At 52.4% G+C, this 12,493-nt stretch overlaps 4 protein-coding genes across 4 annotated transcripts; 3 read left to right on the forward strand and 1 right to left on the reverse strand.

Moving 5' to 3' along the window:
• Positions 1 to 267: 267 nt before the first annotated feature.
• CLAFUR5_13917 (uncharacterized protein) lies at positions 268 to 3,383 on the reverse strand (the record flags this gene model as incomplete). Its single annotated transcript, XM_047913065.1, has 3 exons — positions 268 to 2,125; positions 2,175 to 2,729; positions 2,782 to 3,383. 3 exons carry the CDS (start codon positions 3,381 to 3,383, stop codon positions 268 to 270), a joined length of 3,015 nt encoding a protein of 1,004 aa, XP_047768753.1.
• A 1,293-nt stretch (positions 3,384 to 4,676) lies between these two features.
• CLAFUR5_13918 (Cytochrome P450) lies at positions 4,677 to 6,419 on the forward strand (the record flags this gene model as incomplete). Its single annotated transcript, XM_047913066.1, has 5 exons — positions 4,677 to 4,769; positions 4,823 to 5,003; positions 5,050 to 5,118; positions 5,173 to 5,791; positions 5,840 to 6,419. The coding sequence occupies 5 exons, from the start codon at positions 4,677 to 4,679 to the stop codon at positions 6,417 to 6,419; spliced, it is 1,542 nt and encodes a 513-aa protein (XP_047768754.1).
• Positions 6,420 to 7,858: 1,439 nt separating this feature from the next.
• On the forward strand, positions 7,859 to 9,284 carry CLAFUR5_13919 (uncharacterized protein; the record flags this gene model as incomplete). The annotated part of the gene is made up of 3 exons (XM_047913067.1): positions 7,859 to 8,489; positions 8,543 to 8,892; positions 8,949 to 9,284. 3 exons carry the CDS (start codon positions 7,859 to 7,861, stop codon positions 9,282 to 9,284), a joined length of 1,317 nt encoding a protein of 438 aa, XP_047768755.1.
• A 900-nt stretch (positions 9,285 to 10,184) lies between these two features.
• CLAFUR5_20370 (uncharacterized protein) lies at positions 10,185 to 12,479 on the forward strand (the record flags this gene model as incomplete). The annotated part of the gene is made up of 2 exons (XM_059463206.1): positions 10,185 to 11,712; positions 11,812 to 12,479. 2 exons carry the CDS (start codon positions 10,185 to 10,187, stop codon positions 12,477 to 12,479), a joined length of 2,196 nt encoding a protein of 731 aa, XP_059319186.1.
• Between the last annotated feature and the right edge of the window lie 14 nt (positions 12,480 to 12,493).

The following is a 12,493-nucleotide window of genomic DNA, read 5'->3' on the forward strand; positions in this document are numbered from 1 at the left end:
AAGCCGACGAATCAATCCTTTTGTTCCTTTACAGCAGACACATCATGGTCGATTGTACCTCAGTATAACAGTCTCGCGACTCCATGGAATTCCGATGAATACTGCAGCAATATGGACTCACTAGAAGCGACAGGGATCATGACAGTTTTGCCGTGTGGTACTAAGTGAATAGCATTCAGCACTATCTCACTGCCAGTGACAGCCCCGTCGAAGCAAAATTCATGCCTCTTTACGCAAGAAGCCAACGCCAGATGTTCAAGGACGCTACTACTCAGGCCATGTCTTGGTCGATCGCGGGAACAAGGGCACTGCTTGAGCCTTTGCACACTCTGACCGGTCCACTGGTGCAAAGGATGATCGCGTGCGCTTCCAACCCTCCCAGTCTGCCATAAGCTTCTCATGCCATGGATGTACGTTGGTGGTGATTCTCTCAAACCCCCGGATAGCTTCTTCCACGGCCTGATCACACTCTTCATGCTCACCCAGCTCGTGATGAGCTCTGGCGAGCTCGAGTAGCGCACCAATTCTATCGTAGTGATACCTTCCCCAGCCTTGCAAGGCGGTCCTCTGCCTTTCAGTGACGTCGATGAGAATGTTTCGAGCCTCTCGCCAAAATCCCTGTCTAGCCTTTAAGCGTGCATACAGGTATCGACAGAACAGGACAGCGATGTGGTTCTCGCCGTAATCTCTTTTTCCGACTGGCAGTCCTTGATCAAAAACCGTTTGAGCCTCTTCGAATTCCCCGATCTCGATTAAGATGCGAGCGAGGTAAAGCATGGCTTGCAAAGTCAAAGGGTGCTCACGCCCTTGCCTTCTTCTTCTGATGTCGATGATCTCTCGCAGACCATCCGCGGCTTTCTTGTGTTCCTCTTGATCGCCCATCCAGAAAGTTGTTGTGTAGTAATATTGTCGCGATTCCAGAGTTTTGATGTCTTCAGGTCCCAAGAGACGTTCTCTCACCGACCACGTCTCACGGTGAAGCTGCTGTGCTTTCGAGACAGCGTTCGGGGTACCAGTCAGAATGATTGAGACCGCCAGGACGTCCTTAGTATTCAGAGTCTCTTCGTCTTCGAGCCCGGCAAGTCTCTCGAGCCCAGTCAAAGCCTCCTCGCAAAGTTGCTTAGCATGTGGCACTCGACCCTGCTGTATTCGTGATTCGGCCAGTCGTAGTTTCGCGATGTATGTGTCTCTATGATTTTCTCCGCATACTCTGTTACAGTTTTCCAGCAGAACTTCCAGTAATTTTGCTGCGTCGTTGCTACGACTGAGGTGCCACAAAGTGCGCGCAAGAGCCATGGTGATCTGTCTGGTCTTTGAGTCTTCGAAGCCAAGAACTGCCACAGTAAATCGTTGCACAACAGTCTGCAGCTTCTCAGATTTCTCAAACAGGCCGTTATAGGCGTAGATCAAGCTGAACTTGGCGTACATCCTGGCCTTTTGTGAACTAAAGCTGGAGTCGAAGATGGGTAGTAGCGACACGCGTGCCAAGCGCTTGTCCAGTATTTGTTTTGCAAGATCTTCTTGTGATCTTCTGACTTCGTCCACATGAGGCAGTAGTTGCTTCAGGAGCTCCTCGTCGTTTGGTCCAATGAGAACACAACTGGAGACAAGTGTGGCAGCTGCTTCACACCAAACGTGCTGTTCTCCTATCTGTGAGTTGATAGAGAAGCGTGCCCATTGGTGGACCAGAGGATGCATCGACCAGCTGTCCGTTCTTTCGTTCCACATCACTAAGGAATACTGGGTCAATTGCCTCATTGCGGCCCGGACACGACCCTCATCTCTGCTGTCGAGTTTCTGCTTGGCTCTTGCTTGTCGAAGCACATCAGGCAGTATGGTTGAGACAGCAGCTTTCTCTGGCAGGGTCAGCAGCCATAGTAGCTTCTCGAACGCGCAACGACGCCAACTCCGTGGTTCAGTTTTCACCAGACTGTTGTTCTTGGATTCAGCTCTTTTTTCTCGTCCAGCGCATTCCACGCACTGCTTGATGAAGTCGAAACGAACGTTCTCGCAGTGTAGGAACGCAAAAGTCTTGAGAAATTGTAGTGCGTCGCGTGAGGCCAGCGTGCCTTCTGTTTCGATGGCCTTGAGACTGATATCGAAGGTCGCCTCGACGCTATCTTCCCTACATTGACAGTCAGCCTCCAGCGAGAATGCAGAGTGGGCATACTTACCTATCTCGCTCAAAATTATCAACAGCGCCTGTTTGCTTATTGTATTGGAGCCTCTCTTTGATCTTGTTGTTGAAGTATGTGAGATAATCCTGAAATTTACACGCTCCTTTTCGTATAGCACTCCCAGCAACAGAGATTGCCAAAGCCAGGTATCCCAAGGTTTTCACGATCTGACCAGCGTGCTTCTTCACTTCTTCCCAAGCAGATGGCACGATGTCAGCAGTCTTGAGTAGCAGCATGCTCGCTTCATTATCTTTCATGCCTGCGAACTTAAGGCATTTGGGCGCGACGTTGCCCAGAATTGAGAATTCGGGGTTACGTGTGGTGATCAAGACGTTGCCATTGCCACCTTTTGGGAAATAGTCGGACAGGTTCATATCGGGGTCATCAGCGTTGTCGATGATCAAGAGCCATCGCGAATCGTGGTGATTGCAGAGCCAAGACAAGGCTGCGTTGTGGTTATTGGCGACGCCGGCGATCGATGCCACATTCTGCGTTAGGGTCTGCTTCAGATGATCGTGACTTCGTCCGTCCACCCAGAAGACGCCCCAATAGCTATCGCAGATGTCAGTAGATGCTCATTGTGTGTGCGGCTGACAACACGAACCGTTGTTGGTAGTCATGCGCGAATTTACAACAGAATTGCGTCTTGCCGGAGCCACCTACCCCACTGATAACGAAGCGTCTTTGCTGGGTTTGAGCGCCTTCTGTTCTGGAAAAGAACGCTGAAGCAAGCGTTTCCGACTCCGATTCCCTGCCCACGTAACATGAGTGCACTGTCTTGGGTACATCGAAGTATTTATTGATCCTGATGTCTTCTTTGGGCTCGATCAGTCCGTCTGCACCCTTCCCGTGAGTTGCAGGCGAGTCGTGATGGTGTTCGCCATGGAAATGAATGCTCTGTGCATGGTAGTTCGAATATTGGTGCCCGAGATGTGCTTTGGCCTGACCACTTATTATGCTGCGCTCATAGATATTTGGCCTGTAAAGGCCCGTATCGTGTTCTTGCGGTGCTGCTTCCTTCTGTGGAATCTGTTCTTGAACTCTCAGATCAGTCGACGCTGCTAGAGGGGTGGTCCGCGGTCCCGGGATCGATGCGGCGAGGATACTGGAATCCGCTTCCGAACACACGTAGCACGATTCTAGTGTTGGTGGTGGACTTTGACTCTCAGGGGATTGAATCATCGTGCTGGTAGATGACCCATCCATGGCCACGGCATTGGGCAGATAATCGGCCGGGTGGGAGCCTATACCTGCTGCTAGCCCAGCGGCTCCAGTCTCATGACCAAGAGTTCAGCTCCATGGCCCAGCTGCTATTCCGGGACAGGATCGCAAAAATGGTGGGAAGGGTTCGAGCAATCGCTAACTTGAGTGGGCATTACCGCCTTCGTGCAGCTTGAGCTGCAAGCCATCAAAGCCTTTGTCGCCTTCTTCGCCTTCATCCTTCAGCTCGCACTCGACGCACGGTGCTGCCGGTTCGTCTTAATTTTTACTTGAAACATTAGCTTGGGGCTTGGATGAGTCTTGTTGGCGAAGCAATATTAGTGTTATCTATCGGCGGCTCGAGCGTGTGAGTCTTGCTAAACAGCTGAGCTGCCAATTGATAGACCGTGCAGGGCGCTGGTGTGGCTCATGGTCCGCTTGTATCAGAAGTGGCTGCAGCCTTGAGATACTTAGGGTGCTCTCGTGGCAGTCACTCGTACACAGTGGGTGTTCATATCGTGAGCTCATACACGGCCATGCTCTTTGCAGGCGTACTTTTCTCCTGGCGCTGGAGGTGACCACCAATGTGGCCACAGATATACTCTCTTCAAAAATGTGCTGTTGGCGGTTGTGAACCTCCAAGGGTAAGCGTAGCGGAGTGGAGCTCTATACTACCCCTTTCTGGCTTCGTTGAAGGTAGCGTTACGCTACCCGTAATCGACGTGTTACGACAATAGATGCATTAACAACACGAGCAGGTGTTTCTTACGAGTTCGCCAACAGGTACAGCGCGGTAGATCACGTGCCACTAAACCTTGAAAGTTGACCAATCACAGAGAGCGCCAAGGCTGGTTAAGGGCTGGTAATAGAGCTCCACTCCCTCGCTAACGCCAACACCTATGCTCGAGTGTTCGCAAGCTCACACGTCGCTACGGTGTAGCTGCTCGGTCGCTACGCTTAATAATCTAAAACCACATGTGGTCGGACATCTCCCCTGCGGACGGCTGTCTGGTCCCGAGCTGAAGTCTCCCTGTCCACTGAGCTGCGCCTATCTCTGCAGCACACAACATTCTCGAGCAGGCATCCTGCAGCTTCCGGCCGTCTCAAGCTACTCAGATGTCACTGCGCGTTGAGTCGCATAGTCCTCTCATATGCCTTCGTGGCTCGATGTTCCCATGTCTCTCGTTCCTATGACGCCAGCGTTAAGCTGCTTCAGACCCGCGCAAGAGCAGCATCTTTGGTCCTTGAAGCCTTACCTAGAGTCGCATACAACATCATCATCAGTAGAGCATTGTCGCGATGGCTTGGCTCCTCTCTCCCACCAATCTGGCTGCGATCGCTCTTCTGACTGTCATTTGCTATAAGATATGGGCGGTGCGCAACGCTGAAAGGGTATGCGAGCCTATGCTATGCGAATGGCAAAGGCTATCGTTGACATCTCGCAGGAAGTACAACGCCTAGAGAAAGAGTTTGGCTGTGCACCGCCGCCCCTTTGGGCTGCACGCTGGCCGATGGGTATTGACCTGCTACTCAAGGCACTTTGGAGCCAGTTCCGCCACGGCAAAGTAATGGAGTTCTTTCTCAAGGTGTCGAATCTTTCTGGACCAACTCATATACAAAGTTTCCGTGGGTGGCTACAATCATGAACCCGAGTAGTGCTGATCAGGTTCAGTGGGCATGCGTAATATTGGCACAACTTCACCGAAGAATCTAGAAGCGATTCTGAAGGAGCAGGCGAAGGGTATCCTTGGGCACGTACTTCATGTTCGTAACACCACTGACTGATACCTGGCAGAGTTCAATCTTGGCTTTCGCATTCCCCAATTCCGCGATCTTATGGGAGATGGGGTCTTCACCCAGGACGGGGTCGAATGGCAACACTCACGCGATCTGCTCCGCCCAATCTTCAAGTCGACCCGATATCAAGGCTTTGAGGACATCCGACAGAGCGTGGAGAGCATGTTGGACAAGATTGATCCGACCACAGTCGTTGACATGCAGCCTCTGTTCTTCTCGCTCACGTTCGAAACGACACTGTTCATGCTTTTCGGGGCGAGTGCCTACAGAATGATTTCGCGGCAAGAAGGCGAGCAAGGTGCGGAATTTCAGAACTCTTTCAATACCGCACAAGAGTACCTATCATATCGTACGCGGGTCGGCGACCTTTGGTGGTTGTTCAATGGCCCTGGTATGTGGCGAGCATGCTCAACGGTCCATCGTTTTCTGGATAGCGCAATCAAAGAGGCGTTGGAAGCCAAGTACGAGCGCGATTCTGAGCCAGATAATGCAAGAAAGTATGTCTTCATCGATGCACTGATAGAGCAGACCAAAGACCCTAAGGTACTGCGAGATCAATGTTTGAGTCTCTTATTGGCCGGAAGAGATTCGACTGCGGCTTGTCTCGTTTGGACATTGTAAGTCGCTATAGTGCTGATAGTCTGTACATACTGACTAGGCCACAGACGTTTGCTGGCACGGCACGAAGGGGTCCTGGAGAAGGTTCGCGATGAGGTCGTTTCGGCAGTGGGTCTCGGGCATGACGCACCACAACCAAGCCGTGAGGACTTGAGTAACATGCCATACCTCGAGCTTGTTATCAAAGAGTCGCTGCGCTTGTATCCCCCGGTACCCGTAAACCAAAGAGCTGCATCGAAGACGACCACACTTCCGGAAGGTGGAGGCCCTGACGGGAAGTCAAAGGTTCTTGTCGAAAAAGGTGCATCCGTGGGCTACTTGACGTATGCACTGCACAGGCGAGAAGATCTCTACGGAAAAGATGCTCTGGAGTTCAAGCCCGAGCGATGGCAAGATGAGGCACTAAAGAACATCGGGTGTGGCTACTTGCCCTTCGGCGTGGGTAGAAGGTCCTGCTTGGGTCGGGAGTTTGCTATGCTGGAGGCAACTTATACGGTTGCAAGGATGGTACAACGCTTTCCCTTCGTCAGAGTAGCAGAGGGTCAGACCTTGAAGATCGGCGAGGAAAGGCAACTCTTGACACTGGCGCTCTCCAGTGGCGAGGGATGCTTTCTGCGCCTAAGCTAAGTCGCTCAATATCATATTCATGCATACGTGTGGAGCATGGTCTCAGCTTCGCTTATGCCACTGCAACCCTATAATAAAATGTGCTGTTGGCGGTTGTGAACCTCCAAAGGTAAGCGTAGCGGAGTGGAGCTCTCTACCAACCCTTCTAGACTGCAAAGTAGCGTGCGATCTACGCTACTGCTACCCGACGTACAGTGCTTATTATACGACGACATAGGCGTTAGCGACGAGTATATGTTTGCGAGTTCGCCAACAGGCACAGTGCGGTAGGTCACGTGACCCTAAAACTTGAAAGTTGACCAATCAGAGCGGGCGCCAAGGCTAGTTGAGGGCTGGTATAGAGCTTCACTCCCTCGCTGACGCCTCACCTACGTACATCATAGAGCAACATGTCATGCAACGCATTTCTCCAACTCGTCCAACACCACACTCTACAAAGTTGAATGTTTGAAGCGCTACTAGAATCAGCATTAGTCGCCCAAAGACGACGAGGGGGCGATCGAGGCTCCCTCACAAAATCAGAGTTTCTTAGCTCAAGCTCCGGCATTCACTCGAACATCATGACCCACATGCTTCAATTCAACTTTACATCTTGGCACAGCGTCTATAAATTGAGAATAGTCATTCACATGTATATAGTGACAGATCAAGCAACGTCCACAGTACCAGAGACGAGCCCACAGCGAAGGTGGTGCATTAGCTCCCAGTCCCGGACCAACATCGTCACAAAAGCCACCTGACTGGAGTCCCACGTCAACAAGGATCCTTCCTAGCACTTGGGCTCCTCTTGAAGGAGGCAAAATGAGGTAACATGCAGGTGTCTGACTGTACATTTGCCATCCGTTCAGCCGCACCCAGGTCGACTCTGCCAAAAGTCGTGTGCCATTTCAAATCAGCTTTCGTATTCGTCGGCGTGTATTGCAGGCAACTTGCAAGCTTTAGAAGATGGTAACAGCCTCTCATGCATACATGAGCCATGAGCTGGGCTAGATAAAACGCTGCATCTGTTCAATGATAGTAGCAGGACCTGCAGTCTGTGCCAGTCTCGTTTCGCTTCGCTTCATGTGCTCATGCGGGGCGGCACGAACATCTGCTCTAGGGCCAGCCAGACGGCTCTGTGGCCATCATTTCTGCAGGGTCTGGACATACCGAAAGGGTGATAAGCCAATGATGGGTGCAGTGTCCTACAACGCGTTTTGCTTCATCGCACCATGTTGGGCCCTGCTGCAGGTCACCCGGTGAAGCTGAACAGCCAATCATTCAGCCATATGATAAGGTAGTAACCATGCTGTTTGGTTTAGCGAGATGCTCTCGCTTGCCAGCGGTCGTTTTGGCCCTTGCCACCTTGGTCTAGTCATCTTTCCATGCACACACAATCATGTTCCTTCGCACTACCAATTCCACACGTTCACCTTCCGGTGCCTGGTATCCGCTTGATCATGGAGCCTCGAATCAATCGTTTCTTCACGGAGCCAGACATCGTTGTGCTCAAGAATCTCCTCCAAGATGTCAAGTGCGAGGTGCGCGGCACACCAGGACTGGACAAGACAATCACTCCGGAGTGCATAGAAGAATCCGCAGACAACGAGATAGGAGTTCTGGATCATGACAAAGACTCTATCGCGAAGCTCCAGGCATTTAATGATCCCAACAGCCCAGAATTTGCTCCGACTGTGTTCACAAGCTGGGACGGCAAAGACATTCCTGTATGGATCAACGAATGCCTGGTCAAGCCATATGCTCGAATAGCTACGCGTGTTGTACGGCACCCAACTGATGTTGTGTTCCTTACGCATATCATCACATACCTCATGGTGAATCTTGGAAGCGCCCTGTACCTGTTCTACAACTTCACCTACGTACACGGCGTGATACATCTTGCGTATACTGGCTGGTGTATCGGACCATTTACGCTTATGATGCACAATCACATCCATAACGGTGGTCTCCTTGCCAAGGAATACTATCTATTCGACACCATCTTCCCATACATCTTAGAGCCGTTGACCGGGCACACTTGGGATTCGTATTACTATCACCACGTAAAGCATCATCATGTCGAGAGCAATGGTACGCAGTCTACAGGCTTGCCGAATGGGGTCGTCACTGATGTCAATACACAGGACCCGAGGATCTGTCGTCCACCATTCGTTACCAACGGGACAATGCATTCCACTTTCTGCAATACTTTGCGCGTTTCCTCCTCCTCATCTGGCTCGAGCTCCCTCTCTACTTCGTTCGCAAGGGAAGAAGCAACTTGGCGGTCAAAGCATTCATTGGAGAAGCCGGGTCATATCTCTTCTACTACACCGCGTACAAGCTCAACCCAAAAGCCGCTACATTCGTGTTTATCCTGCCGTTCGCAGTCCTTCGCTTCGCATTGATGGTGGGTAATTGGGGCCAACATGCCCTTGTCGATGAGGTCGACCCGAACTCGGACTTCCGGACGAGCATCACTATGATAGACGTAATGGTAGGTACTCCTTTTCGCAAAGAAGTGCCAGAACGCTAACAAAGATCTCTGAATAGAGCAACCGCATCTGCTTCAATGATGGATACCATACTGCTCACCATCTGAACCCATATCGGCACTGGAGAGACCATCCAAAGCATTTTCTCCAGTCAAAGGACGCCTACCGCTCTGGAAGGGCTCTTGTCTTTCGTGATATGGACTGGTTCATGATGACTGTCAAGCTGCTGATGAAAGACTACCTCCAGCTCGCAGACTGTCTTGTTCCGATTGGCGACCAGATTGGCATGACCCGGCAAGAGAAAGCTGACATGCTACGCACGAAGACACGGATGTTCACGGAGGCGGACATACAGAAGAAGTTCAAGCGTCCAGTCGTGAGTCGATCAAGATGAGTGCACGGTGCGATTGACCGGAGCGCATTGTAAGCAATAGAAATCGTGAAGCTCCTATACATTCTTTCCTGGTGCTTGGACAACCGCGCAGTACGACCAGCAGGAGCTAGCTGGAAGACAGGGGCGTGGCGGCAACTTGAGCGCCTCAAGTAGAAGAATGTGCTTTGTAAGTTTACGGTTATATAAGAACATGAGTCAAGAGAAGTCGAAAGGGATGTCTCCCAAGCAAGCAAATTCTCTTCGCCCTTCTTGGAGTACTTTCGAAACCACCGCTTGTTCGCCGCCCAGCATGGAAACGAATGTTTGGGGTCCTCATGCAGGGTGCCCCGTAAGGGAAGTTCTCGCCTGTAATACCAGTAGTGATGCCAGTGGAGCGTTTCCGAAGGTGTGCTAAAAGGCAGTCATGTTAGAGACGGCGCAGTCTTGCCACCAAGCGTCCCTTTGACGCTCCTAGACCTGATCTCTGAATGGAGCTGTCTCATACAGACTGTCTACCAATGACATGCAGGGCATGCAATCACGGGGTTGTACAGTCACCTTGAACGCTGTGCCACTTGACCACCATCCTCGGTAGCACACCAACGACCCAGCATCTGTTATCACTCTATCGCTGTGCAATACACTCTGCATCCTTGTCGCCCATGGTCAAGATGACAGACGACCGTCCAAAGGATCCGAACGCTGCCCAGCGCAACGATGAAACATCACGCTCGTGGCGATGGTGTAGCTGCCATTACGCTGAAGACCCTCAGTGCAGCTATTGCAGATGGGGATCGGATCGAATGTATCATTCGAGAAACCGGCACCAACCAGGACGGCGCCACCACAGGTATCACTATGCCAGGAGCTGCATCTCAACAGGCCTTGATCCGCACCGGGCAGTGATCGCAGTACACCCGCATGGGTGCAGAGTTGATCGAAAAGTCAGCAACTGCCCGCTCCATCATTGCAGGTCTCCAAGCACACCTCGATGAGCTTCCACAAGACTTGCGTCCAGACTGGTCTCTGGAGAAGGATATTTGTGCCGCAGCTGCGAAATCTCAGGTAACCAAGGGCAAATTCTCTTCGCTCTCGACTGCCGTACAGCTCATGCTCGTCGATCTGTTGAAGCTTGCAGGTGTCGAGTTCGACTGCATCGTCGGTCACTCATCAGGAGAAATGGCAGCAGCCTACGCAGCCGGATATCTCTTGGCTCGGGACGTCATCTGCGTAGCCTACTTCCATGGCTTCTTTGTCGACAAGATGGCTAGCCCCAACGGCGGTGGGATCCCGGGAGCCATGATCGCGGCTGGCATGTCGTACGAAGATGCGATGGATTTATGTGCGGATAAGACTCTCAAAGGTTGCGTGTGCGTTGCAGCAGTCGTCAACTCTTCCTCGAGTGTGACCATCTCCGGAGACGAAGATGCGATCGATGAAGTCAAGATCATACTCGACGATGAGAACCGCTTCAACCGCAAGCTGCGTGTCGACAAGGCGTACCATTTCAACCACTTATACCACTGTGCTGGCCCGTACGTCGAGGCTATGCGAAGCGTAGGCTGCAAAGCTGTTGAGCCGCCAGCAGGAGCGCCTCTCTGGATCCCGAGTGTGTACACCGAGCCAATGTCCTTGAAGATGGCGATTAGCGATGAATACTGGGCAGAAAACATGGTCAAGCCGGTCTTGTTCCACCAAGGTCTCAAGCTCGCTCTCGAAGCTGGAGAGTATGATCTTGCCCTCGAGGTCGGACCTCACCCAGCATTGAAGGGCCCAGCAACCCAGACGATCCAAGAAGTCCTCGGCAAATCAATGCCATACCAGGGTGTGATTCACCGCGGCACCGATGCTGTCGTTAGCACATCTTCGTATCTAGGATTCCTTTGGTCGCACGTAGGCGAGAAGCACATCGACTTGCACGCTTTCGAGACGGCCATGAGCGATGACAAGTCTACTCCCCGCCTCCTGAAGGGACTTCCAAGCTACCAGTGGAGCCACGAGACCTCATACTGGCACGAGTCACGCGCCGCGAAGAAGACCCGCAACCAGATCCAGCCATTCAACGAGCTGCTAGGAAGTATGCTGCCAGACAGCTCAACACATCGCCTCAGCTGGAGCCAACTGCTTCGAGTCAACGAGCTCGAAAGGTTATCTGGTCACCAAGTTCAGAGCCAGACCGTCTTCCCCGCCGCTGGCTACGTCTGTACCGCACTAGAAGGGGGTCGTGTCCTGGCCGGCGATCGCGAGGTGCAAGTCTTCGAGCTCAATGACTTCGTGATACACCAAGCCTTGACTTTCAGCTCCGACGCTGGTGTTGAGGTTCTCATCACCCTCTCGGACATCCGGCGTCTCGGCGACGACCGCATCCACGCCAAGTTCACTTACTCCGCCGGTCTGGGATCCGACGACATGACTCTAGTAGCTGAGGCAGAACTTCGAATTGTCCTTGGTGAAGCCTCAGGGACAACTTTGCCACGACGTGCAGCGACGCCACCCCACATGATCTCGGTCGACCCCGAGCGTCTCTAAACCTTCTTGGCAACCCTAGGCTACGGCTTCGATGGCGATTTCGGATCTCTTTCCACCCTGAGAAGGAAGTTGGGCTTGAGTCGTTGCGCTGTCAAGTCCGCGCATCGCAACACGTTTGGCCCACCATTGCTGGTTCATTCAGCCGAATTCGATGGAGCCATCCAGTCGCTGATCTTGGCATACAGCTATCCCGATGATGACCAGCTGCTCACCATACATCTTCCCACCCGCATCGGCAAGATCCGCTTCAACCCAACACTCTGCAGCACTATGAGCTACCTGTCCGTCGACGCGAAGCTCGGCTCCAACCCCTCTGCTGGCTTCTCAGGCGAAGTCAGCCTGTATGCGAACAACCACACACGCGCAGCAATCCAGCTCGAACGCGTCGAGCTCAAGCCACTCGGAGCCACAACTGCAAGCATGGACCGCAAAGTCTTCTCCAAGTATCATTGGGTGAAAGACACTCTCGACGGCGAGGCCGCTGCCTGCGATACCGTCGTCACAAGAGGACACGCCGACATCCTCGAAGCTCTGGAGCGAATCTCGACTTACTACCAAAAGGAGTTCGACGCTCAGGTGCCCATGGACTCGCCGCGCTGGAGTGACCCGCAGCATATGCATTACTTGGAGTATGCCCGGTACATCACGGATCTGGTAGAGAAGGGCCAGCACAAGAATGCCAAGTAAGAATAGCTCGCAGA

Source organism: Fulvia fulva, chromosome 12 (genome assembly GCF_020509005.1).
Source record: "Fulvia fulva chromosome 12, complete sequence".
NCBI classification, from domain to species: domain Eukaryota; kingdom Fungi; phylum Ascomycota; class Dothideomycetes; order Mycosphaerellales; family Mycosphaerellaceae; genus Fulvia; species Fulvia fulva.